This window comes from Sphaeramia orbicularis, chromosome 10, assembly GCF_902148855.1.
Source record: "Sphaeramia orbicularis chromosome 10, fSphaOr1.1, whole genome shotgun sequence".
Taxonomy (NCBI): domain Eukaryota; kingdom Metazoa; phylum Chordata; class Actinopteri; order Kurtiformes; family Apogonidae; genus Sphaeramia; species Sphaeramia orbicularis.
Window position 1 is genome coordinate 25,166,615 of NC_043966.1, and position 23,491 is coordinate 25,190,105.

At 37.0% G+C, this 23,491-nt stretch overlaps 4 protein-coding genes and 1 long non-coding RNA gene across 8 annotated transcripts; all 5 read right to left on the bottom strand.

Annotated features, from left to right (window-relative positions):
• Nucleotides 1–79: 79 nt before the first annotated feature.
• Nucleotides 80–8,018, bottom strand: pola2 (polymerase (DNA directed), alpha 2). 3 transcript variants are annotated; one of them, XM_030144848.1, is made up of 18 exons: nt 7,669–8,018; nt 6,515–6,639; nt 6,255–6,343; nt 6,090–6,147; nt 5,874–5,983; nt 4,857–5,056; nt 4,395–4,483; nt 4,098–4,250; nt 3,526–3,588; nt 3,363–3,414; nt 3,109–3,230; nt 2,732–2,770; nt 2,578–2,651; nt 2,324–2,432; nt 2,080–2,198; nt 881–937; nt 672–798; nt 80–347 (listed from the first exon to the last, which is right to left on the bottom strand). In XM_030144848.1, exons 1-18 carry the CDS (start codon nt 7,751–7,753, stop codon nt 195–197), a joined length of 1,824 nt encoding a protein of 607 aa, XP_030000708.1. In that variant the 5' UTR covers nt 7,754–8,018; the 3' UTR covers nt 80–194. The 3 variants fall into 3 exon arrangements, with proteins under 3 accessions (XP_030000708.1, XP_030000707.1, XP_030000709.1); XM_030144847.1 differs by having other exon boundaries at nt 3,109–3,233; XM_030144849.1 differs by having other exon boundaries at nt 195–347; nt 2,080–2,186; nt 3,109–3,233; nt 7,669–7,753.
• A 283-nt stretch (nt 8,019–8,301) lies between these two features.
• top6bl (TOP6B like initiator of meiotic double strand breaks) lies at nt 8,302–12,709 on the bottom strand. The gene is made up of 8 exons (XM_030145050.1): nt 12,704–12,709; nt 12,164–12,379; nt 11,967–12,090; nt 10,810–10,968; nt 10,561–10,682; nt 8,908–9,018; nt 8,692–8,790; nt 8,302–8,599 (listed from the first exon to the last, which is right to left on the bottom strand). The coding sequence occupies exons 1-8, from the start codon at nt 12,707–12,709 to the stop codon at nt 8,552–8,554; spliced, it is 885 nt and encodes a 294-aa protein (XP_030000910.1). The 3' UTR covers nt 8,302–8,551.
• Nucleotides 12,710–12,734: 25 nt separating this feature from the next.
• Nucleotides 12,735–15,298, bottom strand: LOC115426703 (uncharacterized). The gene is made up of 4 exons (XR_003936389.1): nt 14,898–15,298; nt 13,588–13,831; nt 13,030–13,113; nt 12,735–12,943 (listed from the first exon to the last, which is right to left on the bottom strand). It is a non-coding gene; the product is annotated as an uncharacterized LOC115426703 (long non-coding RNA).
• Nucleotides 15,299–16,674: 1,376 nt separating this feature from the next.
• On the bottom strand, nt 16,675–19,860 carry tstd1 (thiosulfate sulfurtransferase like domain containing 1). Of its 2 annotated transcripts, none has more exons than XM_030144854.1 (4): nt 19,734–19,860; nt 18,798–18,926; nt 17,500–17,662; nt 16,675–17,333 (listed from the first exon to the last, which is right to left on the bottom strand). In XM_030144854.1, exons 1-4 carry the CDS (start codon nt 19,744–19,746, stop codon nt 17,279–17,281), a joined length of 360 nt encoding a protein of 119 aa, XP_030000714.1. In that variant the 5' UTR covers nt 19,747–19,860; the 3' UTR covers nt 16,675–17,278. The 2 variants fall into 2 exon arrangements, with proteins under 2 accessions (XP_030000714.1, XP_030000713.1); XM_030144853.1 differs by lacking the exon at nt 19,734–19,860 and adding an exon at nt 19,160–19,244.
• A 524-nt stretch (nt 19,861–20,384) lies between these two features.
• Nucleotides 20,385–23,181, bottom strand: LOC115426701 (LRRN4 C-terminal-like protein). The gene is made up of 2 exons (XM_030144851.1): nt 22,833–23,181; nt 20,385–21,601 (listed from the first exon to the last, which is right to left on the bottom strand). Exon 2 carries the CDS (start codon nt 21,597–21,599, stop codon nt 20,814–20,816), a length of 786 nt encoding a protein of 261 aa, XP_030000711.1. The 5' UTR covers nt 21,600–21,601; nt 22,833–23,181; the 3' UTR covers nt 20,385–20,813.
• Between the last annotated feature and the right edge of the window lie 310 nt (nt 23,182–23,491).

The following is a 23,491-nucleotide window of genomic DNA, read 5'->3' on the forward strand; positions in this document are numbered from 1 at the left end:
TACAGCGCCATCCAGAATACATTACAACTGATCCCATGACCTAATGTGCTAATCATCCAAAAATAAACCATGAGCCGGATGATCTTAACAGTAAAGTTGTTTATTTTTACATATTTTACATCAACATGACTTAAGAGCACACAGCATGTAAGGAACATACAAAATTAACTTGCATAAAAAGGTCTCGATACTTGTTAGATTTTCACCACCTGAGCAGCGGAACAGGGGATCTGTCTTGTCCCGTCCTCTGAGGGGGCGGGGCGTTGGATGAGCAGCCTGCCGTAGGTCCCGCCCACCTGGCCTTTGGTCAGACGCCCCGGGTTGACGCATACACAACCGACCACATCCTGAGGATACGAGGCCATGAGGGTTAAATACACAATCAACGAAAACTGTTCTTAAATGTCTTTACTGTCTAAATGTTCTCTAAAAATAGCATTGCACCTAAAAAATAAATGTCAAGTCATTCAGTGGTGTTTGCATCTTTCTGTAAATCTTTGCTGGATTAAATTGACTTCATATAAGTTTCTGTCGCTGCTTTGTCTGTATGAGAGACAAACTGTAGGTTTTGGATGAAAGAAATGATATAATATAGAATAAAATAAAGTTCACATTTTAGTTCTGCACTAACAAGACTAGATATTCAGGCTGTGGGACAGGTTCAGGAGTACCTTGATGAAATAGCGAAGCTCAGATGGAATAATAAGGATGTCAGGGGTGAGGGGCATCTGACCATAGCTCTGGAACTTCTCATAGTCCATGTTGACGTCCTCCACAGGCGGATACAGAGGGTAATAACTGAAATTAAACACAGCACCAGTGGGTAAACGATAAGATACTTCCAAACAGAACCAGTGAGGGTGAAGGGTTTTCCTCGTACCTTCTCTGCGTCAACATGTGCTTTAATATGCGTGAGAATCTTTCCGATCCAGTTCCACTGAAAAACACAACAATGACATTATTACCTCCGCCAAGGAGGTTATGTTTTTGCCAGGGTTTGTTTGTCTGTCCGTTAGTGTGCAACATAACTCAAAAAGTTATGGACAGATTTTGATGAAATTTTCAGGGTTTGTTGGAAATGGGATAAGGAAGAAATGACTAAATTTTGGTGGTGATCGGGGGTGGGGGGGCCCACGGGGGGGGGGGGGGGGGGGGGGGGGGGGGGGGCACTGATCAGCCTTGGCGGAGGTCTGCGCTCTCCGAGTGCTTCTAGTTAATATTTATGTGATTCTGCGTGTGGTGGATATTTAAACATCCCTTCTTCTAACCTGGCTCATGTGAAAATAAGAAATTGGCTCTTCCTAGTGTCACCAAAAGTATACTGTTTATGAGTATATAGTATATTACGTTAAAATCCACATTAAAGTCAGGTTTTGACAAGTTACATTTAAGACCTTATTAAGACCATTATGAGACTTATGTCTTTTCTCTCATTCTCATTGAACTTATACTCATCTATGTTAGATGGAAGTAACTTTAACAGAAGCAATTTTAACTTTAACAATCTATTTTTAATAGAAGACCTCCAATGTGTACTCTAAAAAACTATGACTGGGCTGCATAGTCTGTATTAGTGGTTCTTGGTTCATAATGGTTTTAATTCGTTGTCTTGTTATAGTGTAGCCAATTCTGGTTTTTACAGATCGCAACAGAAATTAATGTGGGGGTCCTGGGTATCCTCGCAGTAAACAGAACTCTTAAAATTTGGATTTACCGTTTATTTTCGTATCAGGTTTGGGGGAAAACCCATCCTAGCAGTGATAACTTTTGCTGATTCAAAAGTGATGTAATGTATTGATTTTCACTTAGATGACTGAGTTTGAAAGCTTCCACTTTTGATTATTTTTGCAAAATTTCACATCTTTTCCAAGTCAACAAAGTTTAAAATACCATGTCTTTTCTATGTTCCATGATCACAGAAACCCTATTTAGGAAAATTATAATTACCTTCATATTCCAGTGAATTTAAGACATTTTAAGAACATTATTCATCTCAAGCTTTTATACTTAGACCTACAGAAATTCTGTCATCCAGCTTTACAACTGTGGTGAATATACAGGTATTTTTGACGTCCTTACCAGCTGATCTCCTCTGCTCCCATGTGAAACAGGATGTCAGTGGAGGTCACACCAAAGGTCACACCATCAATCAGCAAAGTGCAGGGATCAGGGACCAGTGTTATGCGCTGTAGAGCGGAAAAAAAAAAAAAAAAAAAATCACAAAATTGACTTTGTTTGGAAACATAGATGAGTAAAGATGTTGTTTTAACACTTTCCAGCTGCCAGCTGGATAGTGCACTGTGGATATAGCAGTGTTTCTGACCTGGGCCTGCTCCTTGCTGAGGTTTGGCAGTGTGAACGGAGGCTGTGGGTAGATGAAATGGTGGTGGATGTCTCTCTGAGAAGGCACAAACACCAGGCGGCAGCCAACACTGAACAGAGGAAAACATCAACACTGATTACAGGGAAAAAACACAAGCTAACACCTTAATAAAAACATATGAGAGGAGCTATGAGAAAAATCACACTTCTTATGGTCCTTGTGATTGCAAAGCAGACACCGAGTATGAGACTAACCTGTTGGTGCCATCCACAATGCTTTCAATACACCGTGAGAAAATGGCTTCAAAGGTTTCAGTCACCTGAGCTTTCTGTTTTAGAAAGAGTAGACATAAATTAAGGATCAAACAGCTCAAATACACATTAAGACACATGCACATTTCACACTGACCTCAATTTGTTCATGTTTCGAATCCACAAATGGTCCAAGCTGAGGAGAAAGGAGAATCAAGAGATATGACCCACAACATAATCTTTTACAATGTGTTGTTACTATGGTGCATTTGGCCCTTAGCTTAGTAACTTGTTGTAAATACAGTTCATTCTTTGCTCCATTTTTCTGTACTTATTTATTATTACCGTTTTTATTGAATACTACTTTATATATTGTTATTCTTTATATTTCTTTTGTTAATCCTTATTTTTAATATTACTATCCCTATGCTGCTGTAACACTGTAAATTTCCCTGTCATGCAGCTAATAAAGGATTATTATATTTTATCATGTGGCAGAAGTACAGACTGTGATGCTGAAGAAAGTGACCGTACCAACAGGCAGACATCAGGACGATCCTTGACAATGACATTAATCAGGTCAATCAGGGGGTCAAAGGTCAGCCCATCAGAGGGAGTGTATGGTCCACAGGCCACCAGCACATTCATCGGCTCTGCTGCTGCATAGAGTTTGAACAAAGAGACAAAGATCTGTCTAACACAAACTGACACCACACATATTGATGCCTTGTACTGTTACTTAGATCAACATTTACATGGATGCATTCATGTTTGATATAATTTCTCACCTTCATCCATCTCCATTTTCACTCCAGGAGTGTAAAAGGGAAGAGGGACACCCTGAAAAAGACAAGGCTGTTAACAGCTGATGCATAAACCAAGTTTTAAAAGCTACTTTTATTCCAATATCTGAAACAAATAATGTTTTAAAACACTTGAAGTGGAGCTGACCTCGTAGAGTTTGGAAGCCACTAGTTTCCTCCCTGTTGTGTTCATCCCCTCCATCATTACCACCTGCGTTAAAACAGACATGATTAATAGCAGGCACATACAGATATGGCTGCAGATGAAAAACCAGGAGAAAACAGAATCAGGTCCAAATGGATTCAGCAGATTTGAGTGATTTTTAGGCATACCAGGTTTCATATAATATTGTCAGTGGGTCATTAACTCAGTCACAATCGTTTTAACTCATTTGATGATAGAAGATGACTTAACAGACTAGAGTTTTTCAGATTCTGTGTGGGCCTGTGATGTGGTAATTGTCAGAGTTCTCGGTCAGACGCTGGGTAAATCTCCTGCCCAGGTCCTTGGCATACTCTGGTTACTCTTGGTGGCCATATAACCTGCTGCACATGAACCTCAGTGCACAGGCAAAGGAGAAACCACCGCTGTGTACTCATGACAACTGCATAAAGACTGTTTGATCCAGTATTTAAAATGATGATTCATGCATTATTAGCTGTTTAAATCAGTTTTTTTCTTAAATCAGTCTGTCAATTTAACACACACTTGTTGCTCACCTGACCAGGGAACAGTGAGTATTCTTTTAGCTCTGATAGGTCAACGGGTACTTGCTGACCACCTTGCTCTGGTCCTGCCTCCAACAGAACTGACTGTGCGTTCAGTTTTCCATTACTGTCACAGCACACCTGACCCAACACAGTGATAACATCCTGCAGGTGACATGGCACAAAAACACAAGTCAGTGCTGGTTTTGCATGTTGGAATATGCTGCGTCATAATTTTCTGGTACATGTGCTTCATAACTAAAACGTTTGACTGGGGAAAACTTTTTCACAGCATTCGCTGCTCGGTACCTGAGCAGGAAGAGAAACAGGAGAGAACTCTTCAATACTAAAATGAGACCTGAGACCCTCCCCCAGCTCCTCAATCTTCTCTGTCAACACTGTGAAAGACAAATGGCAAGAGATTTTTTTACACTTAAATCATGGAATGTGATATTGCTTTTAAAATTCTTCACATTTTTAATCTCATACAAACAGATGAACTCCTTTTTTAAAATAAGGGAAAACAAATGGCAGTATTGTGCAATTGAACAGAATGCACAAGATAACCACAAGTACGTTTGCAAAATGGTGTAAAAAAGGCCACTTCTGGACAGTACTTCTAGGATTATTACAGTCTATTGTTTCCTCTGCAGAACCTTTAAAGACATTAAGGTCTGATGGAAAGCTTGCTTATTTATTGTTTATTTTTATATAGCACAAACCGAAGTGTTTATAGCTTTATTTTCAATGCCGGTCCCTGTTATAACTCACCATTTCGCACATCGCGCAGTCTCTGGAACATGTACTTGTAGCTGCTGCACAGACTGTCTTCAGGCCCTTCCAGCAGCTCCACCTGGACTCCTGCACCTGGAGTCTTCCTGCCGGCCCATCGCGTGCCCTGCACAGCTCCGAATGAGACCATCACCTCTCCCTTCGCACTGCGCTGGCTGTACTTTTGTGAGGGAGTTACACTGGAGAAGAAGATAAAGGAAAGGATCAGTGATGGATCACATATTACAGAAACAAATCAGTCTTACAGATTGTTGTTTCATTTAGCTCTGGTGTCTGTCATGCTCTGATATTTGCTGAAGCTTTTAAAATCTGGTAAATGGTGAAATAATGAGGGTAAATCACCACTGATAGTTGAACAACAGTAGTTGTGGACCAACAACAAAACTAATGGCTGTGACTTATTTAATTTCATTGTCCATTAATCTGTTAAAGCATGTTCTTAGTTAATTGATTAGTTGTTTAGTTAATATGTATCAACAAACAGTGATAATTGCAGATGAGTGTTTCCAAAAGCATAAGATAATGTCCTCAATTTGGTCCATAGTTTATATGCAAGAAAGAAGGAAAATGATTACAATTTAGACACTGGAATCAAAAAAATTACACTTCATCCTTAAAAATTACTTAAGTTGAATAAATGATGATCAAGATACTGGTTGATTAATTTAATACTTGGCAGAAAACTAATTAATGATCAACTAAAAGCACTTTTCCAACATATAACATGGATCAAACATAAAAACTGCAGAAAGATGTTAATCACTCACATTTTACCTTTTTTTAGATGATTCACTCATTTTGCAGTTTAATGACAACAATTATTCTTAAGCTTCTACTATTCTATTCCTTGCCTTTCATTACAATATCACCAATGTGCATTGCACATTTTTCCCACCTATATTGAAGAAGCCCCTATTTTAATATATACACTTGGTCAAAATAAAGGTAGAATAATGATTAAAGTATCAGTAGAGTCTGGTTGGTATTGTTTTGTACCTGGGAGAGAAGCTGGCTGGAGACAGAAGCAGACCGGGGCTGGAAAGTAGAGCTACACTTCTCTTTGAATGAGGGTGTTCAGGGGTTGTTAATGCTCTTTTCTGAGACCCCTGGAAACACACAGACCAAATACAAAATAAAACTTAGAGCCACATATGTGAAGAGTGAAAAAAAAAGTCCCTGGTTATAATTTTCTGATGTAAAAGTTACACTTACCTTTGCAGGAGTAGAGTAAGAGTCCAGTAGATTCTCCTCTTCTTCCTCAGCTTTGATTCTAAAGATTATGTCAAGGTCTGTCATACATTTTACCAGAAACATTTTACATATAACAAGATGCTACTGGTTTGTTGAGTGTATTTACATTCATACAGTAAAGGATACAAGTCCTGCAGTGTGTGAATGTCTCTGGTTCTGTTGTGTGTTTCTTCTCTTTTGAAGCTTTGTTTGGATTTATTCCTCTTGCTTAAAATCTGCCAAGGGAGTTGAATGGTGAATGTGATATCAGAGGATAAGAACAGAGTATTAGAAAAAATATAATAACAAAATACAATAAATGATAGCAGCAAAATTACAATTAATACAATTTGGACAGATGTAAACACTTCAAGCCATGAGAAATAAAAGCCACATGTTCTTGTCACCTCATGTTCAAATTGTTCCAGTGTTTGCATCGTGAGCTTCAGTCCATTTTTCGTGGTGCTGTAAGCCACCCACTCCAGCACCATCTCATCCACCTTCACCCTGTTGCAAATGCACTGCTCCACCACTGAGATATGAAGTAAACAAAACACACCATCAAACTTCACGTAAATAGAGGAACCTGGACAGACATTACAACAAATACTGTAAATGATAAAGAACAGCAGATTAGGACAGTCACTGTTTATTGGTGAAATTGAAAGTAAGATATATTTTTAGTTTTACTGTTCTATGAGGACATAAAGAAGGTAGAGCTTTTTTTTTTTTTTTTAAATTTATTTATTTTTTAATGTCCTTCATTTTAGATGGAAAATGAGGAACTTGTGTTTCTGGAAGGGAACCTATAATCACTGCAGCTTTATATTGATGCCCTACCAGTAAAGGCTGGATATTGTTTCAGGAAAGTACAAAATTAACAGAAAATATATTGGAATATTTTCTTTTCAAAACAGCCATAGGGGGATATTACAGTGGATATTGTGTCTGATGTGAAACTTCAATATTGAAATGTATGCAAAGTTAATGCAGTATGAGTTTTATAAAATGGATTTTGACATATTTTGTTGTGGATATACCACTGAAACATTACACAGCAGTTATTAACAGTATGAGGAACTTGAGAAATAATTCCTGGATAACGTCAACATTTGACATAAATGTAACTTGTTTGTTGTGTAAATGTTTTCAAGTGTGTCTGAGTCAAAAAAAAAATACAGCATAGCACACATGAATTGTCTGCTTTACAAATGTAATAAATATATTAGCTTAATTAACGTCGGTATATTTGATAATATTAGTATAATTAAATTAAGGTCAGATGTTTGGAACCATCTAAGAAACAATTAAGGTTACAAAAACAGAGTCAAAATGTAATGTGCATGGAAAACCACAGGTAGTTTAACCATTTTTTCCACAACTCTTACTTTACCGGACAAAAAAAAAAAAAAAAAAAAAAAAGAATACTGATATGAAAGAGGGTCCACTAATATTAAAATTAATAAAAGTTTAGATGCTTTAGAAACAGAAGAGCGTTTACAATCGTCTACAGTAGCAACTAAATACACGGAATAAACGCATATTAGTATTGGCTACTTACTCTTGTCCAGTACGTCCTCGTTGTCACAGTCTATGCCGAACATGTCCAGCTCTGTTTTTAAACTTTCCTGAGTTACTGATGACATCTTTTATGTTGAATTAAACGAACGCAGTTAGGTACGAAGATGATCACAGTCCGGTGTTTTGTTGACACTTCAGCTATGCTATGCTATGCTAATGCATAACACCGAAAATACGATTCACTGAACTGAACGATTTATGGTGGTATTATGAATCAGAGCGATCAGTTAAAGCTGTGAATATAAGATAAGAAATTAATCTCCTCGATGACAAGTATACATTTCATTTTACCGCGAAAAAGCGCTGCCGGTGTTGGCGGCCGGAAGTTACGACACAAAGAAACAGAGGAAAGCGGAAGTTAGAGGTAAAACATAAATAATAAAAGTCTTGCTGCTTTGGCGCCACCTAAAGGTCACCGAGGTTCAGATTAAATATTGCAAAGGCATTGTCGTTCAACCCAGTTTATTTAACCCGTGTGGTCGTTCCAGTTCAACACGTTTCACAACAATACTAATTACAGCTCTACAGGTTTATAAGGATCAGTCTGAGTGAAAGCCAACACACCTCATGTATTTAAAGTCAATGAACCTGAATATGAAACACTGTTGTAAAGATTTATCTTATACTGTATCAAATGGTTAACATCAGTGAATTTAAAGCAAAGAAACACAGGATTACCAAGAAACAAATCTGAGGCAATACCTCTTTTGTACCCTACAGCTAAAACACAAACGTAATATGAATGTATTTTAGCGAAAATGATTTTCAGTGATACACAAGTAACACAGAAAATTAAATGTATAACTTAAATTGCAAGAGTGGTCCTGTGTTTGTAAAGAGGCTTCACAGCCGTCAGTGGAATATCAAATTTCTGTTCTGGTGGGTTCCATAGTCTCAGGATGTTCTTCAATCTGTGGAAGTAAGACCAAATCACATGTCTCCAGGGTCAGATTGTTGTTGTAGTAATTGGATGGTGATAGTAAACAACAAAATTCTCATCTACCTCAGCAGAGTAGCATGTGCCCTTGGGAATGAATTTCCATGACGTAACCCTCCTCAGTGATTCACGGAGAGACGCTGACAATTCATGTGTGCTCTGCACCTAAAAACACATACAACTATGTCTCTGCATGTATGTGATTATAAGTAATGGATGACTGGAATGTATTTTGCTTGGATGTAATTGTTAACACATGTAAAAGTATAAACACTTCCTGACCTTCATGCTGTTCAGACAGGCATTTCTGAAACCCACGTTACTGCTGCAGCTCACGATGCTGATAGATGAGCTGAGAATCACTTCAGCTGCTGAATTCATCTTCTCTTGAACCTTAGATGTAAAACACAACATATGAGTTAAAATAATAGTTTTCTTTATTTGCTAATATGTGTTTTGTTTGATTAAATGTTAATTATTTGCTATTAATGTCTAAAGCACAACCTCCCTACATCAGAGGGTAGATCTTCATATTAGATGTTTCTTCTATCTGTAGATAAAAGCTTCAAAAATGTTAAATATACAATGTAGCTAAGAAAAAAGCCTGAAAAGCATATCAGCTGCTGCATTTTGTGTACAGAAAAAAGACAGAATTGATAAAAATATAAATCAAGAATGCCATTTTAGAGTTTCTCTATGTAAGATATGATGTGATGGTAATGTATTAAAGTCTTTCATACATACTATTGTGTCAATGTTGTGTAAAATTTCTGGTTTGATCAAAAAGATCATTTAGGGAATGGCACCTAAAATGTCAGTGTAATATGCACAAAATTGAAGTCTTTCAAGGAAAGGCTTTTTGAAATAATTGAGGGCATTATGACTTTCACAATTCCTCAGGACCCCAAGTTTTTTTTTTTTTTTTGCTGGGATTGCTACCTGGAGATGTAATACAGAAAGAAGACAAATACCTCTTTAAAATTCTTATAACTGCTTCCAAAAAAGCCATTACAAGCAACTGGCTCAAAACTGATGCACCCCGTGAGGATCAGTGGCTATAATAGAGGAAATCTACTCTATGGAAAGACTGACTTATTACCTACGGATCAAAGAACAGATCTTCACAAAGCACTGGAGAAAATGGCTGGACTATAAACAAAAAGCATAATTACTACTGTGTGTCATTTAAATATTTTGTATTCAACCAGTGACCCCTAGTTCCATGTTGTATTGTCAGGTATCAGCAAATCTAATTCAATGCTTTTTAATGCCCTTTTTAATGCCACTTTAAACAAATGTATTGCCCATGTCCAACTGCAGATACAGTTTCATATATAGTTTTATATATACATGATGGTTTACCATCGGCAGGCTTTAAGGTTCTGAATAGTTCCTCCTCTAATCACTTCTGCTGAAACTTGCATTTTCCCATTTTTCCAACATTTGCTAATATTCCCTCTGCTCTCTCGCCACAGCTCACAGCACGTTGCATTCCAAGCATCCAGTGTTGATGACTTCATGCCTCGGCTGTAAACAATAGCCAATTAAAGGGTTCCACCTGTCAATCATCACACTATACTTCTGATCAGAATTATTAAATGTTTATATAATCAAAATTAATCGTGAATAACAATGCTTTTTTTTTCCATCAACTGTATTTAATTTTTTAATGCCTTTGGACTTTGAATTCAATGCTTTTTAATGCCATTTAAGGCCTTAATTTTCACAAAACTTATTTAATGACTTTTAATGCTTTTTAATGACCTGTAGAAACCCTGTGTCTGTTGATAAAACAAATAAAAATAAAGTAAAAAAAAAAAGTCAGTGTAATGTAACCGCGTTGTGCTGTGTTGTTGAAGGTATCTGAATGTTCGTTTCATAATTGGTGTTAAAATACCCATCAAATAATATCAGTTATACCGAAGTCAAACTTGCCTTATTTCTGCGAGTCTGGCTTTTCAGTGCTTTCTTCAGCTCCGTCTGCAGAGCACTAACGACTGCCTGCCTGTTATTGTTCAGAATATCCTCTAGGTGGTGCTCTATCAGCATCTCGGTAACTATTGGAGAATCACAGAGCAAGTTAATGCTGAAGCTGCTGTGCAAACCACGTCTCACATTCAGCTGTAAGAACTGTAAGACACTCCCACCCTGAGTTTTATGATTATAAAAGCAGCTGTGTCTCACCCACAATGTCAGAGAGCTGTGTGGTGAAGGGGTCACTGTGCTGCAGGAAGAGGGAAATCAAGAGACTCTGGTGTAAAGGCTGAACAATCGATTTCTCATCTGGTTCCTCGCTGTTTCCTTGGTCTACTCTGTACACAGTACCATCGCTGTGCACAAGCTCTGCAGAGGATGTCGAAATATTTTTGTAAATGGAATGTAATGAGACAGAAACATAATCATTATTGATGCTCTCCTTTGTTATTAGTAGACCCACTGCAAGTCCACACTAGCTGATCACCTACAGCATCAGTGGATTGTCTCAGCGATCACAAGAATACAACATAACCTTGGGGTAAATGGAAGACACACCCTTGGATTTGGCTGGTAATTGTTCAAATATTTAGTTTTTACTGCTCTTTAATTAAAACACTAGTTACCTTCAGTTCAGTGAAGTAACAGATCCTCACAGATGTTTACAAAGTCTTTTTATGTTGGGAATAGCAGTGTTTTAAAGTATTCAGGCCAGAGTAAACCCAGTGCAACAAAAAAAAATAAACCATGCGACAGAGGATCCTCTCTCAGGAAGTTAAAGTCCGTGTAAAGAAGTTGGTTTATACTATGAGAAAAAATACACAATTACTCATTCATTCCTTGTTCAGTGACCAACTGGTGATTTATGTGGATTTGTGTGTGTTTCGTTTTTTTGGTTGTGATTCACTGTGTAATTTAAGAGAAAAAAGAAACAATTATTATGCAATACCGGTTTCAGAGAAATTAGGTCATGAAACCACTCCACAGCATTTCTTCTGTTATTCTATACCAGTGAGGCTGATTACACTAAATTCCAAATTATTGTTATTGTGTTTGTGGATGAGTCCTCTTTTTGTACTTCCATTGTTTTGTCCAGCTCCATCCTCTGATTTCAATCATGGGCTCTTTGGAAACCATTACAATGTTTATAAGCAGCTTTGGGCTAGGGCTGTGTTTCTCAACTAGAAACAGGTGGTTACCATTAATGTGAACCCAACTCAGTCATCAGGAAACGTATCCAAGTTTTCAGAAATGCACTTTAAAGGACAGAATTTACTGTTTTGTTTTAGGTTATAGGCTGTTCATGAAAACTGACACTTAAGTATCTTTAGAGAAATGTGATTTTCCCAACAGTGTTTGCTGTTAACCTTGGAAGCTGGAGCAGTGAAGGCCACGGAGACCCAGTTCGTGATAGTCCAGATGAGAAGGGAGGCTCTGGAAAAAGACGGAGGGGCCTGTGACTGGAACTTTACTAGGGCTGTAGATCAACACCTGGCCACATGTTAAGTCAAGGAAATCAGTTTGACATCTGACGTCATAATAGGATACAATCAGAAAAGGATATTTGTATATGGGTGAGTTGGGTTGCCAGGTTGGGGTACTGAAGTGCACAGGGGCGCAGCAGTGTGACTGGCTGAAGGCTGAGCACCCCATACAGACCTTGATTTATGACCTGTGGTGGGATACTGAGTGGTAATGTGTTACCCAGGACAGGGTGCCCTCCCTGACACCAGCGTCCTTTCACCAAAAACCCTGGAGGTCTGTCAATGGAAGGAGTCACCTTCAGCAGTATTTAAACATCATCTTCTACTGTAGAATAATTACAATGATGTAATTTCCTTAACACATCTACAATTTCAGGGCCTGTTTTTACAGAAAGTAGATGAACACTGACTCAAACATGAACAGCTCCACATTAAAAAAAACAAACAAAAAAAACAGCAGGACTGACTGTGTGTTACACGTGACATCCAAGGAAACTGACTGCTTTGCTGCCAGAGTAAAATTACGGTTGATCTTCACTCTGTAAGAATGTGACCAAAGAAAATTAACTCTTCATTTCTATTTCTGAACTGTTTCATTGTTGTAGTTTTTATTTTATTACCAGCATTTGTTATGTTGTAACTCATAAAAAAACAAAACCCAAAAACAAAGTATACTGCTATTCAAGATCTACTGCTTTGCCGTGTTAGGTTACAATTAACAAAATTAACTTTACAATATATAGTCAGTATTTTGGACTACTGAGGTCATACGCACATGAATATAGTTAACTATAGTAGTTTTACCTAAATTCCTGTCGGAGGATGCTCTGGCTGAATTTAAATTTAAGATGAATTTCGATCTGTGAAAAAAGAAATGATCAGCTTCTTTCTAATACCTTAATTATTTAACTAAACTCTAATTAATATGACACAGATCCTTTCATACCTCTGCATTTGCCAAACTGAATGTGTGCAAAAACGTCTCTAAACGAGCGTGCTCCTCTGGAATGAAAAACCTTTCACTGTTCATCTGCCCAGAGGAAAGAGATAAGCAGATATGAGCTTTATTTATGACATTAGAAAGGGAACATGTAAGACCATGGCTGCAAGGTTTAGTGGAAAGGTCATACTGTGATTATTGTGAACATTACTGTGATGTGACAGACCAAGACATGCTTGGTTATCAAAGAAAATAGACATTACTAAATGTGTATTTTTCACCTGAAACATACAGAACAGAACCTTACAGCTGTATGTGATTGTATAATTAAACATTATGATTATGATTCAAACACTATTTTAACATCTATATTTTATTCAGATAAGTTTTAGCATTTTAGTAAGTTTGGTAAATAATTTTCCAAAGTAACTGTTCTCAGTATATAGGTGTCTTACAAGATGATATTGTAATTTGACCCAGCATGTAGGTGTCTTACATGATGGTATTGTCATTTGAAGTTGAACATTCAGCTTCCACGATGCTGGTAAAGACTGGTTTTTGTACCTGACAGAACAGAAGTAATCTGAGGGAACCATACAGATCAGTAAAGGCACTCAGCTCCTCAGGGTCAGGCTCAGGATGTGGTCCCATACCACGTCCATCCTTCAAATCTGAATGGACTGTGGCAGTACAAAGTCATATAAAGTAGATGGAACCTGTGTATCTGTTTAGGTGTGCATGTCTGTTTACATACCAAGCTGGAGATCTTCCATGTTCATCCTTTCACACCAGGGACCAGCAGCTGCAACTGCACCACAAGCAGGAGCACAGTTACAACACGTTGCACTGGATGTCACAAAAACACTTGTTACCTTGTCAAGGAAATGCTAACAAGTCAAGTTTATTTACCTCTGCTTTCATTTAAATTCAGTTACAAGGTGGGCAATGAGTGTTCATTTTACTGTTTTTAACAACCACCAATTCATGTCAATGATGTACAGTGGTGGAAAAAAGTTTTTGGACACCCCATCATTTGTCATATATTGCATACACAATCAGTCTTATGTCATTGAACTCAACAAGTATTGTTTCATTTTTCAAACCCACATGCTCTCTTCTGCACATGCTCTGTTCTCTTGAGGTCAACACTGGATGTTTCAACAAGATAATGAAGCACATCCAGGGAATTGCATTTTTTTTTTTGTGTCTGTCTGATGCATCCACACCTTTTGAAACACAAAAAAGATTTTTCACAAATATTGCATGATAACATTTGAGATTGTGTAAAATTTTAAGGGTTTCTGAAAACTTTTTTCCACTTTTGAATTTCACTTCACCATGATGACATACAGTAGGTTTCACAATCACATTATATTGTAACGGTCATTATCTGTTTTAGTGTCAGGATTGAATAGACTGTTTTATCAGCAGGTTGCTGTTAAACCTTAAAATTCTTATTGCTATTTTTACTGCTAAACAAGCATATTTTAATAACCAGTGAAAACGAACTTTTGATACAGAAACTGTTGCGTTGTTTTGTTTTTAATTATTTTCATTTTAATCATATATGCATTTAATTGAAATATTAGAGTATGGTTAATTGCATTTTTAAACTTTTATTCTGTTGTATGAGTCACTTTGTTAGTTTTTCTGTGGAAAAAAGTGACCATAGGATTTTCTAGTTGCCTGTTAGTCTTGGTATTTTTTTTTTCCAACATAATTCATTTCTTCTACTATACAGTACATTTCCTGCTTTATTTCACTACCTTTGTTGGATTCCTTTTCTGACAAACATATCACATATTTTGACAATATTAAGCTTTTTTTTCACTCTTGTAGCTCACTCAAGCTAAAAATAAAATAGGAAGACTTACCAGTGCAGTTTAGTCTGTGAAAAGTATGTCCTTCAGTCCATAGTAGTACTAAAATTCCTCCAGTTGTGTGTTTTCTTGGTTGTTTCATTAGCATCAACAGCCGCAGCACCTGAAGGTTATTAAACTGTTAACATGATAGCAGGTGGCTAAGCTAGTTAGCTCAAAACTTAACTAGCTAGTGTTAGAACAGTTTATATAGTTACAATTTACTCTCCATTTATCAAACGTTTGTCAGATCCAAAGTAGGTATTTCTGGATAAATTAATACCTTATGCCGTTACCTGCTGTATTTCTTTGAGCATCTTTAATGTAGTGTAACGCCAGGTATTGTAAGGACAAGCGTTAGCTCATTCAGACCCAGGACCTGCTAATGTTCAAAGCAATACAATGACTGAAGTATAGGGAATTACATGGAAATGGGCTGGTTTAATTATTTATTAGTGTACTGAGTTCTTGTATTCAGTATACTTAAGTGAGGCATGTGAAGTACCTTATTTAAATACTTTCACTCAACTACATTTCAGAGGAAAAATGTGTACTTTTTACTTAAATGCATGTCTCTGACAGCCTGAATTACTTTTTATGATTATTATAATTTTCAACCCCTTCCTGTCCAGTGCAAAGCCTACGGAAGAGGATTAGGGCCATTGGGAAAAAAAAGTTTTACACACACACACACACGCACACACACACACACACACACACACACACACACACACACACACACACACACACTTATTTATTTATTTATTTATTTATTATTATTATTATTATTATTATTATTATTATTATTATTATTATTCTGAGATTAAAGTCAGAACTGGGTCATTCCATGGCAATTCAACCACTGGTCCCCACATGACCCCCTCAGAAAAATTCTGAAAAAAAATTCACAATTGTTCACTATTACAGATATGACATTCAAATTTTGGATGTGTTCGTTTATCGTTTATCTGGTAGGTGAACAAGTGTGAATTTTTTCAGAATTTTCTGAGGGGGTCATGGGGGGCATTTTCTGAAATTTGGTTGATTTGGGATGGAATGACCCAATTCTGAGGAAAAAAGTCAGAATTCTGACTTTTTTCTCAGAATAATAATAAAACAAATATATATTGGACCTTAATTTTTTTAAAATTTATTTTTCCCTAGTGGCCCTAATCCTCATCCATAAAAACCATACGTCACTGTGTTGACTGAGTTGAGGAAATCCTCCATCAATGCTTTAAGAGAAACTCTTAAAAAAAAACTACCTTGGATTAGCTGAAAAAGGCAGTGTTGCAAAGTTGTTTTTCTGTGTTCTTAAAAGTTGACTTACATATAATGATTTTAAAAAAATAGGACGGAATATAGATTAAACTACCAGTTTATAGGGCTGTGTCACATCTACCACATTAATGGTAGACCTAATATTAATATAAAATGGTACATATATTAGAAAACCACTGAAAAAAACCATGGTACTACATAGTGGCAAGTTAGTTTGCTGGTAACTTACATACTTTAAGAAAAGTTCTGAATGGAAAACATTTACTTGTGCTTGAGTACTTTTACTTCCACCACTGCCCACCATGGTGAATTTTGAGCCATAGAAATAACATTTTCAGGCTGTTTTACAAAAACCTGTAAAACTGTCTATGAACTTTCTGACTGTAATCACCTCTTCATATAATCTACTCCTCATTCACCCTTTAACAGTTCAGCAACTGCCTTTTCCAGATGTTTTCAAAAACCTTTCATTCATATTGTTATAATTCTCTCTGAAATGATCCACACAACATACATTTATTAAGAAATATTTATTTATTTGAATAACTGAGCATAGAAAGATTTTTAAAAAGCCAATGTGCTGGTTACAGGTACTTATAAAACACAATATGAAACAATAAAAAACAAAATGCCAAGATACTTATCATCTGTAATGATTATTGTTTTTTTGTTCATTTTAAGGTTCTGGTTCATCCAAGCCTCAAAACAAGTACATAAGCCCCAAAAATGTAAAACAAAATACCACAACAAAAAAAAAACAAAGAGCATGAAAACTACCTTGAGGACTTTTCCCAGATATAATATATGCAAACCATCTTCTCTGGCAAGTTTAAATGTTAAGCTTTTAAGATATTATTTATTATCTGCTCAGACTTTTAAATTCTTTTGCACAGACATGGTGATAATGGTGGTTTAAATTTACCTTAATATAAATTCCATTTTGTTTAAAAATATGCTTTTTTGAATTCTGTTAAACAGAACCCAAACCCTCAATCCATGCTTCAAAATCTTCTACAAATAGTGTAACCCAGACAGCACCTAAGTCCTCTGAAACCTGAGGGGAAACCCACGCTATTGTTACTAGAAAAGACATAATAAATAAGGCAATTCTTCAGTTATTTTCCCTCTTTCTCAAACCACTCCTTGTATCCTCCAGCATAATTGCACGCACTAAAAAAAAGACAGAAGATAAAGACTTCATTACTGATGGTGAAATGCATATATCTGGACATATTTTTAGAACAACAGGTAATGCTACACAGTCAAGTTAAATTCATTCATTTAAATGTGATAAAATGGGGCAACACAGTTAAAATGTAACTACGCATGCACATACTTCAAATATCCTGCTTCAAGGGCTTTGCTTGTGGCTGTTGCCCCTCTCTTGCCCATCTGGCAATGAAACACCAGTTCTGGGGTATCCAATGGTGGCTTGGTTACTCCATACTTGGACTTGAATTCTTCTGGCTCCATTGCAAGAGCTTCCTCTACTGTGTTAACTAAACAAGGAGAGAAAAAACACAAGGAAAGCAGAAATGACTTCAATATGAAAAAGATGGCAGACCAGACTTTAATGTAAAACATTCTAAACCACTGAAAAAAAAAAATACAGTCTACATTCATGCTTATCCACAGCTGCACACTTAAATATATCCTGTGAGTGCAACAATAACACACCCAGGAGACTCTGGTATGAGCGTGGATGATAAGGGGCAATTGTCAGGGGAAAAACTGAGAAAAAAAACTGCATCAAACATGAGGCTGTTCTAAAATACAGTCACTCTCTTTCCTTTAACTGGTAGCAGCCAGATTTCTTTATTTTTTTTGCTTTAACCAAGGACATCACATCACCCCTTTATCGGCATCTTTGCATTGGTTTCCTGTTCATTTTAGAAGTAATTTTAAGATTTTACTGATGACTTTTAACGGCTATCTGGGTCTGACTCCTGATTACATAACTGAAATGCTGACCCCATATGACTTGTGACCTGAGATTCTCAGTTGGGACCCTTTTAGTTGTTCTCCAGTTCAGGCTCAAATCTAAAGGTGTCCTTGCCGTCTCGAAGAAACTACCTGAAAAGATTATATCCATTCTTAAAATACAGTTCTATAAGCTTGCCTTTGTATGATTTTATTATTCATAGTGTTTTATTTCCATCTTTATTTTATTTCAGTATTTTGTATTGGTTTTTAAAAACTTTATTTTAGTTCTGTCCTATTGTTTTTACCACCTATCACTTTATTAGTATTTACATCCCTTTAATGTGAGGTTGTCTCTTTTCAATCTTTAATTCCACTTTATTTTGGGATTGGGTATTGACCTTACCAATTTTTTGTTTTGTTTTCTTTTTAATTATTGATTAAACAAATTGTTTAAACTGTAATTCTACAATTTCCTGTATTATTTATCTTTCGCAAAATTTTCCCAAATTGCTATCTAGCCTAAATTTTGTTCATAATTATTTGGATAATTGGTGATGCAGTTGCACTTACCACTTCTGCGTGAGTGACAAGTGTTTAACTAACTAACTAACTAACTAACTAACTAACTAAATAAATAAATAAATAAATACACATACATAAGGATAATATAATAGGAATGATAATAATTAAAAAAAAAAAAAAAAAACATACCTGGGATGTGTATGGACCCTGGGATGCGTCCTTTATCCACTTCTTCTTTAGTGCGGACATCAATAAGGAGGAGATTCTGGCTCTTTCCCAGAAGTGCTTTGAGATCTGCATAAGATATTTCCTTTGTGACTGGAAATGAGTGGGGAAATAATGTGATAAAAGTAAATGGGTTGTCTCATAAACCGTGGTACAAAATGAATAATTGCACCATTGCTTTTACATGAAACAAAGGGATTGGGTCGGACTAACTAAAGTAATCCTTAACCACTATAAACCATATACCCAGAGGAGTAATTGCTGCTCCTTTGATGGGCTGTGTCCATCTGAGTCAAGCTGTAAAAACCCCTAACACCCACCCCTACCTGAAGGCCACAATCCACTCAGGAAAATTACTCCCTCATGTTGGCACTCATGCTTTTCCTTATCACTCATGCCTGTGCCTCTTAAAGTCAGGAGTAAAGGTACATTCCTCTCATCGTCTTTGATGAAGCATGGTGTGGTATGCAGATACTTATCGCCTCTTTACAGAGTAAAATAGTTTAAACTGGTTTATTGTCGTTGCCTAGGTAACTATTCCCTAATGGCACCTATAATTGGCTTCCGGGTAACATCAGGTAAACATATTTCTGCTGAGTCATTCTGACAATAGCATGATGCAGCTGTATTTTAACATAACACAATAACATCACAAGCGAAGTTTTGTGATATTATTTTTCTAGTTTGAAATGATAATGAACAAAACGGCACTACAGTGTATGCTAAAGAATGCACCTTAGCTCAGATGTGAACTAGTTAGCACAACACAAACAATCTAATCGTAAATGTTTCATTTAACGTTTGAGATGTTTAAAGTCGTTCAAACCCAAACAGACTACAGGTAATTTGCTTTTGCTTTGAATGTCTCAGTAAACTGAATGAAAACAGGTGCCGACTCACCTTTACTCGCCATCCTGCTTGTGTGGAGCCTCTAGATATGAATGAGCCGTTCAACTGTCCGTCTAGAGCACACACCTTCTTCCTCATACTGTTTGGTGACACATCATTGGCTTAGACACAAAAAAAGGCGGGACTTTGATGAATAGACACGGCTTTTGGCCAATTAAATAAACTTCCCATTTCCCTGTATTGTGTCTCACGTGACTTTCATAATAAGACTTTAAAAAAAAAATGTAGTTACATTATGGCAAATGTAATGGAACAAGAATTCGGATCTTTAAATGAGTAAATAAATAAATCCAATGCTCCTATTTTTTTGGGGCTTATGATCACAAACATTATTCACAGCTGTTTCTCAGGTGTATACCATTACTACCCAGGTATATAGCATTGAAGTAATTTTGTTATTTTATTATCACTTAAATAAAGATTTGAATATGGAGCTTTAGCATTATATGTGACTAGACAGAGTCAAAGATTCAATAAAGTGAAAGAGAAATGACAGATATATATTAAAATATGTAGAGTTGCACACGCTTATGTCACAATTACATTGTTTAAAGTTGATGTTTTAACTCATTCATCCATATATCTGTTGGATATATAGTCATATGCAAAACTTGTTTAAGGGAAAAAAAAAGACACTTCACATCTTTTATTAAAACAAATTTTAATTTAGTAGAAAAGTTTCAGTGATTATACCCTAAAGATTAAGCACTGTATTTACAAATGACTTCAACTATGATTGAATTAGGAAAACCTGCAATAAATCTACATTTAAAAAAAACCTACAGTGGTTAATTTGCCTGCAAATAAACCTGTAGTTCACACTCCCAAACATGTAAAAAAAAAAAGGGGAAAAAAAGAAAAAAGAAAACAACTATTTGTTAGTATTGCTTTACAAATAGCAAAATTGTTTTTCCAATAGATTCACATGCTCCTTGAAACAGGAACTTCTGTAATTAATCACAGCACCATCTGAGTGCCTCTTTGCTTTTGTTTTCCATTCAGGCTGTTGCTGTTTAAGGGGCCTGTTCAGTGTCACTGGTTGGAATGTCTATGCTTATATACTCATCTAGATCACAAAGTTCCTTCTGTGCTGTAAGATGGGTTTCCAAGTCCATCACTGGAGTCTCTCTTTGGCTTTTGACACAAGTGATACTTCCATGAAATCACAGCTCCTATGATGAGAAGCAGAAGGAGGGCCACTCCTCCCCCTATGACCCCAAGCATCAGTGTATGGTCGGAGGATTTAGGAGGGTCATAACGTGTACAGGAGAACTCTGTTTCGGTACTGTGCCCTGCACTGTTCATGGCTTCCACGCACACCTTGGTCCCAACCTCCAAAGACCCAATGACACCATGTCGTGAAGTGTCTTTAAACTCCAGTGCCTGCCCTTCACGTCCCTGGACCACCACTTTGTAACCGGACACCACAGACGACGGAGCACACCACTTGACCTCTACCTTCCCCTTGTCATCCCCCTGTCTGACAGGCAATAACTCTTGAATACGTGGAGGATGAGGAGGCTCATTAGGCCCGGTGGATCCAGGACAGATGCATCCAGTGTTTTTTGCAAGAACACTGCAGGGCTCCTGATTCTCCACACAGGGGTTGTACTGGCAGAACTGGGGCTCATGGTGGACGAAGGCTGGCCGCTCAGAAGCCTTCACTTTTTGAAGATTGTCATTGTCTTCATATTCGTCATAATCATCAGTTGAAGCCACTCGTGTCACATATATAAATCGTAGACGAGTGACAGGAGGGGAAGTAGGATTGGCATGACTGAAGAGGAGGTGGAGGAAGGGAGACAAGGTGCTCAGAAAAAGCAGAAGTAAAGCCGGATTCCTGCACAGTGACGTCATCTCTGTGGAGACAAATGACAAAAAACAAATTCTAGTTATTTGTCACTGGAAAATGATATATATAGAACCAACCACCCACATGTTGCCGAGTGTTTGTATGTATATTAAAATTATTAAAGTTGTTAACTCAAAAACACATAGGGTGAATCATTCATATATTCTATAACAGTTTTTAGGCATTTGTTCTCTGACTTTATTCTTGACATCAGTTTTAGAAAAAACCCAAAATATGGTACGTTTCTAAATTCATTCAGTTTTCTGCTTTCAAAACTTGGTCCACCAATTTGTTGTCGTTGACTCACAATTATTTTTCAGTGATATGTTTGGGAAAATGTGACGCACTTTAAGTAATGGAGGCTCTTGCTTGTAACAGTATTAACATATCTGAATGTCATTTTCCTTATGTATGTCTAAGATTAGTTTGTATTAGGTAATATTAAATGTTTACTTTAATATTAAATTAAATCAGCTTTCATTAATTCAACAGTGCACTCCAGTGTTATAATATCTATCAGATGTCAGATCACAGATGTCATCATGAATTTCTTTTTTGAAGACTAAGTAAAATTAACCTGAATTCACCTTAAGAGGAAATAGGAGAGGCTAAGTAAGGACAAAAAGGAGCTACTAACAATTAGCAAAGCGCCAATAGCTGCTCTGTCAAAACACAGAGATGTTGCTATAACAAATATTTTTGTCTGTGGTCATTTGGAGAACTCAAAGAGGAGAGACATAAGAAAAAGGTTTTGAAAGATCGTTGACACATGGTGGAAGTTTATCTCACCCGATTCATGTCACAAATAGTTTTAAACAGTTTACACATCTGTTTTTGGTATAATGAAACATTTGTGATGTTCTCGTTTCCATGCTGTAAACACTTCCTGATAAATAAATGCTGAGTGCTGGAAGACTAGTACAACTATTGGGGTGACCACATCAGCACCTCCATTTTCTGGCAGGAAGCCAGATGTGAAGTGTGGGAACCCAAAGTAAATCAAGCAGATTTGTCTCCTTTGAGAATTATATGTTTTTAACCATCTTTTAAATGATTAAAACACCCCAAAACTGCATAAAGATGATTCCCATGCCGCTGAAAACCCACAGTGGTGACAGAAACTTTGAGAAAAATCTTTCCAGTGTTTTGTATCTGGTCAACACATATATGTCACTGTCAAAGTCTCACTGTGTGAATGAAAACAAAGCAGAGTAAATACTGGAAGTGTTTTACTGTACCTGTTTGGTGGTGATGGATGTTTCAAGTCTTGAGTCTTTTCTTCTCTCCTGATTCCTCTCTGTCTGTTCTCACCGTTAACTCACTGCTGCTTTCTGTTCTCACCGTCTTAAGCTGTTTCGTTCAGACTCCCTCCTCCTCCTCAACACCCCCACATGTCTCCCCTCAGTGCCTCTCCCTCCCCCTTTACTCTTGCATACTCCGTCTTTCTTTTCTGTCTTTTTTTCCTCTCGTTCTTGTCTCTCACTCCCAACAGGGCGTCCAACTCGACACATTTGCTCTTTTTATTTCTTTGTTTGGATTTTTTTTTTTTTTTTAGAATGCATCTGTGTTGGAAAAGGAGGGAGGGTCACCATGTGCTGCTCAGCATATTAATGTGTTTAGTAGCAGCAGGCAGCAGTATGTGCCTCTGCTTGTTGCAGTATGTGTTTGTGCAATCTGTAGGTGTAGATGTCTGTTTTTGATTACTTCTTAAGGAGCAATGTTAAAAACTTCCTGAATACTCTGCAGGTGTTATTGTGAAATGAACAGGACATAAGGTCGGTATGTGTTTTTGTACCCCTTTGAGTGTGGGGGGTTGAGAATGCATGCATGTGTGTTTATTATAGACCCCCTCCATGCCTGAAGGCCCCATTGTGACAAACTGGAGGGGAACGAACGA

Excerpts from the sequence above, each read along its gene's own strand:
- pola2 (XM_030144847.1), bottom strand. The coding sequence starts at position 7,753 with ATGTCATCAGTAACTCAGGAAAGTTTAAAAACAGAGCTGGACATGTTC. Across the intron at positions 3,234-3,362 it reads GAAAATGGAGATGGATGAAG|CAGCAGAGCCGATGAATGTG; the intron begins GTGAGAAATTAT and ends AACTCTATGCAG. Across the intron at positions 2,771-3,108 it reads GTCCTGATGTCTGCCTGTTG|CTTGGACCATTTGTGGATTC; the intron begins GTACGGTCACTT and ends CTTTCTCCTCAG.
- top6bl (XM_030145050.1), bottom strand. Across the intron at positions 12,091-12,163 it reads CCCAACTCACCCATATACAA|GTGTTGATCTACAGCCCTAG; the intron begins ATATCCTTTTCT and ends ACATGTGGCCAG. Across the intron at positions 8,791-8,907 it reads CCTGTCTGAACAGCATGAAG|GTGCAGAGCACACATGAATT; the intron begins GTCAGGAAGTGT and ends ATGTGTTTTTAG.
- tstd1 (XM_030144853.1), bottom strand. The coding sequence starts at position 19,229 with ATGAGTGATAAGGAAAAGCATGAGTGCCAACATGAGGGAGTAATTTTC. Across the intron at positions 18,927-19,159 it reads GAGTGGATTGTGGCCTTCAG|TCACAAAGGAAATATCTTAT; the intron begins GTAGGGGTGGGT and ends ACTCATTTCCAG. Across the intron at positions 17,334-17,499 it reads CTTGAAGCAGGATATTTGAA|TGCGTGCAATTATGCTGGAG; the intron begins GTATGTGCATGC and ends TCTTTTTTTTAG.
- LOC115426701 (XM_030144851.1), bottom strand. The coding sequence starts at position 21,599 with ATGACGTCACTGTGCAGGAATCCGGCTTTACTTCTGCTTTTTCTGAGC.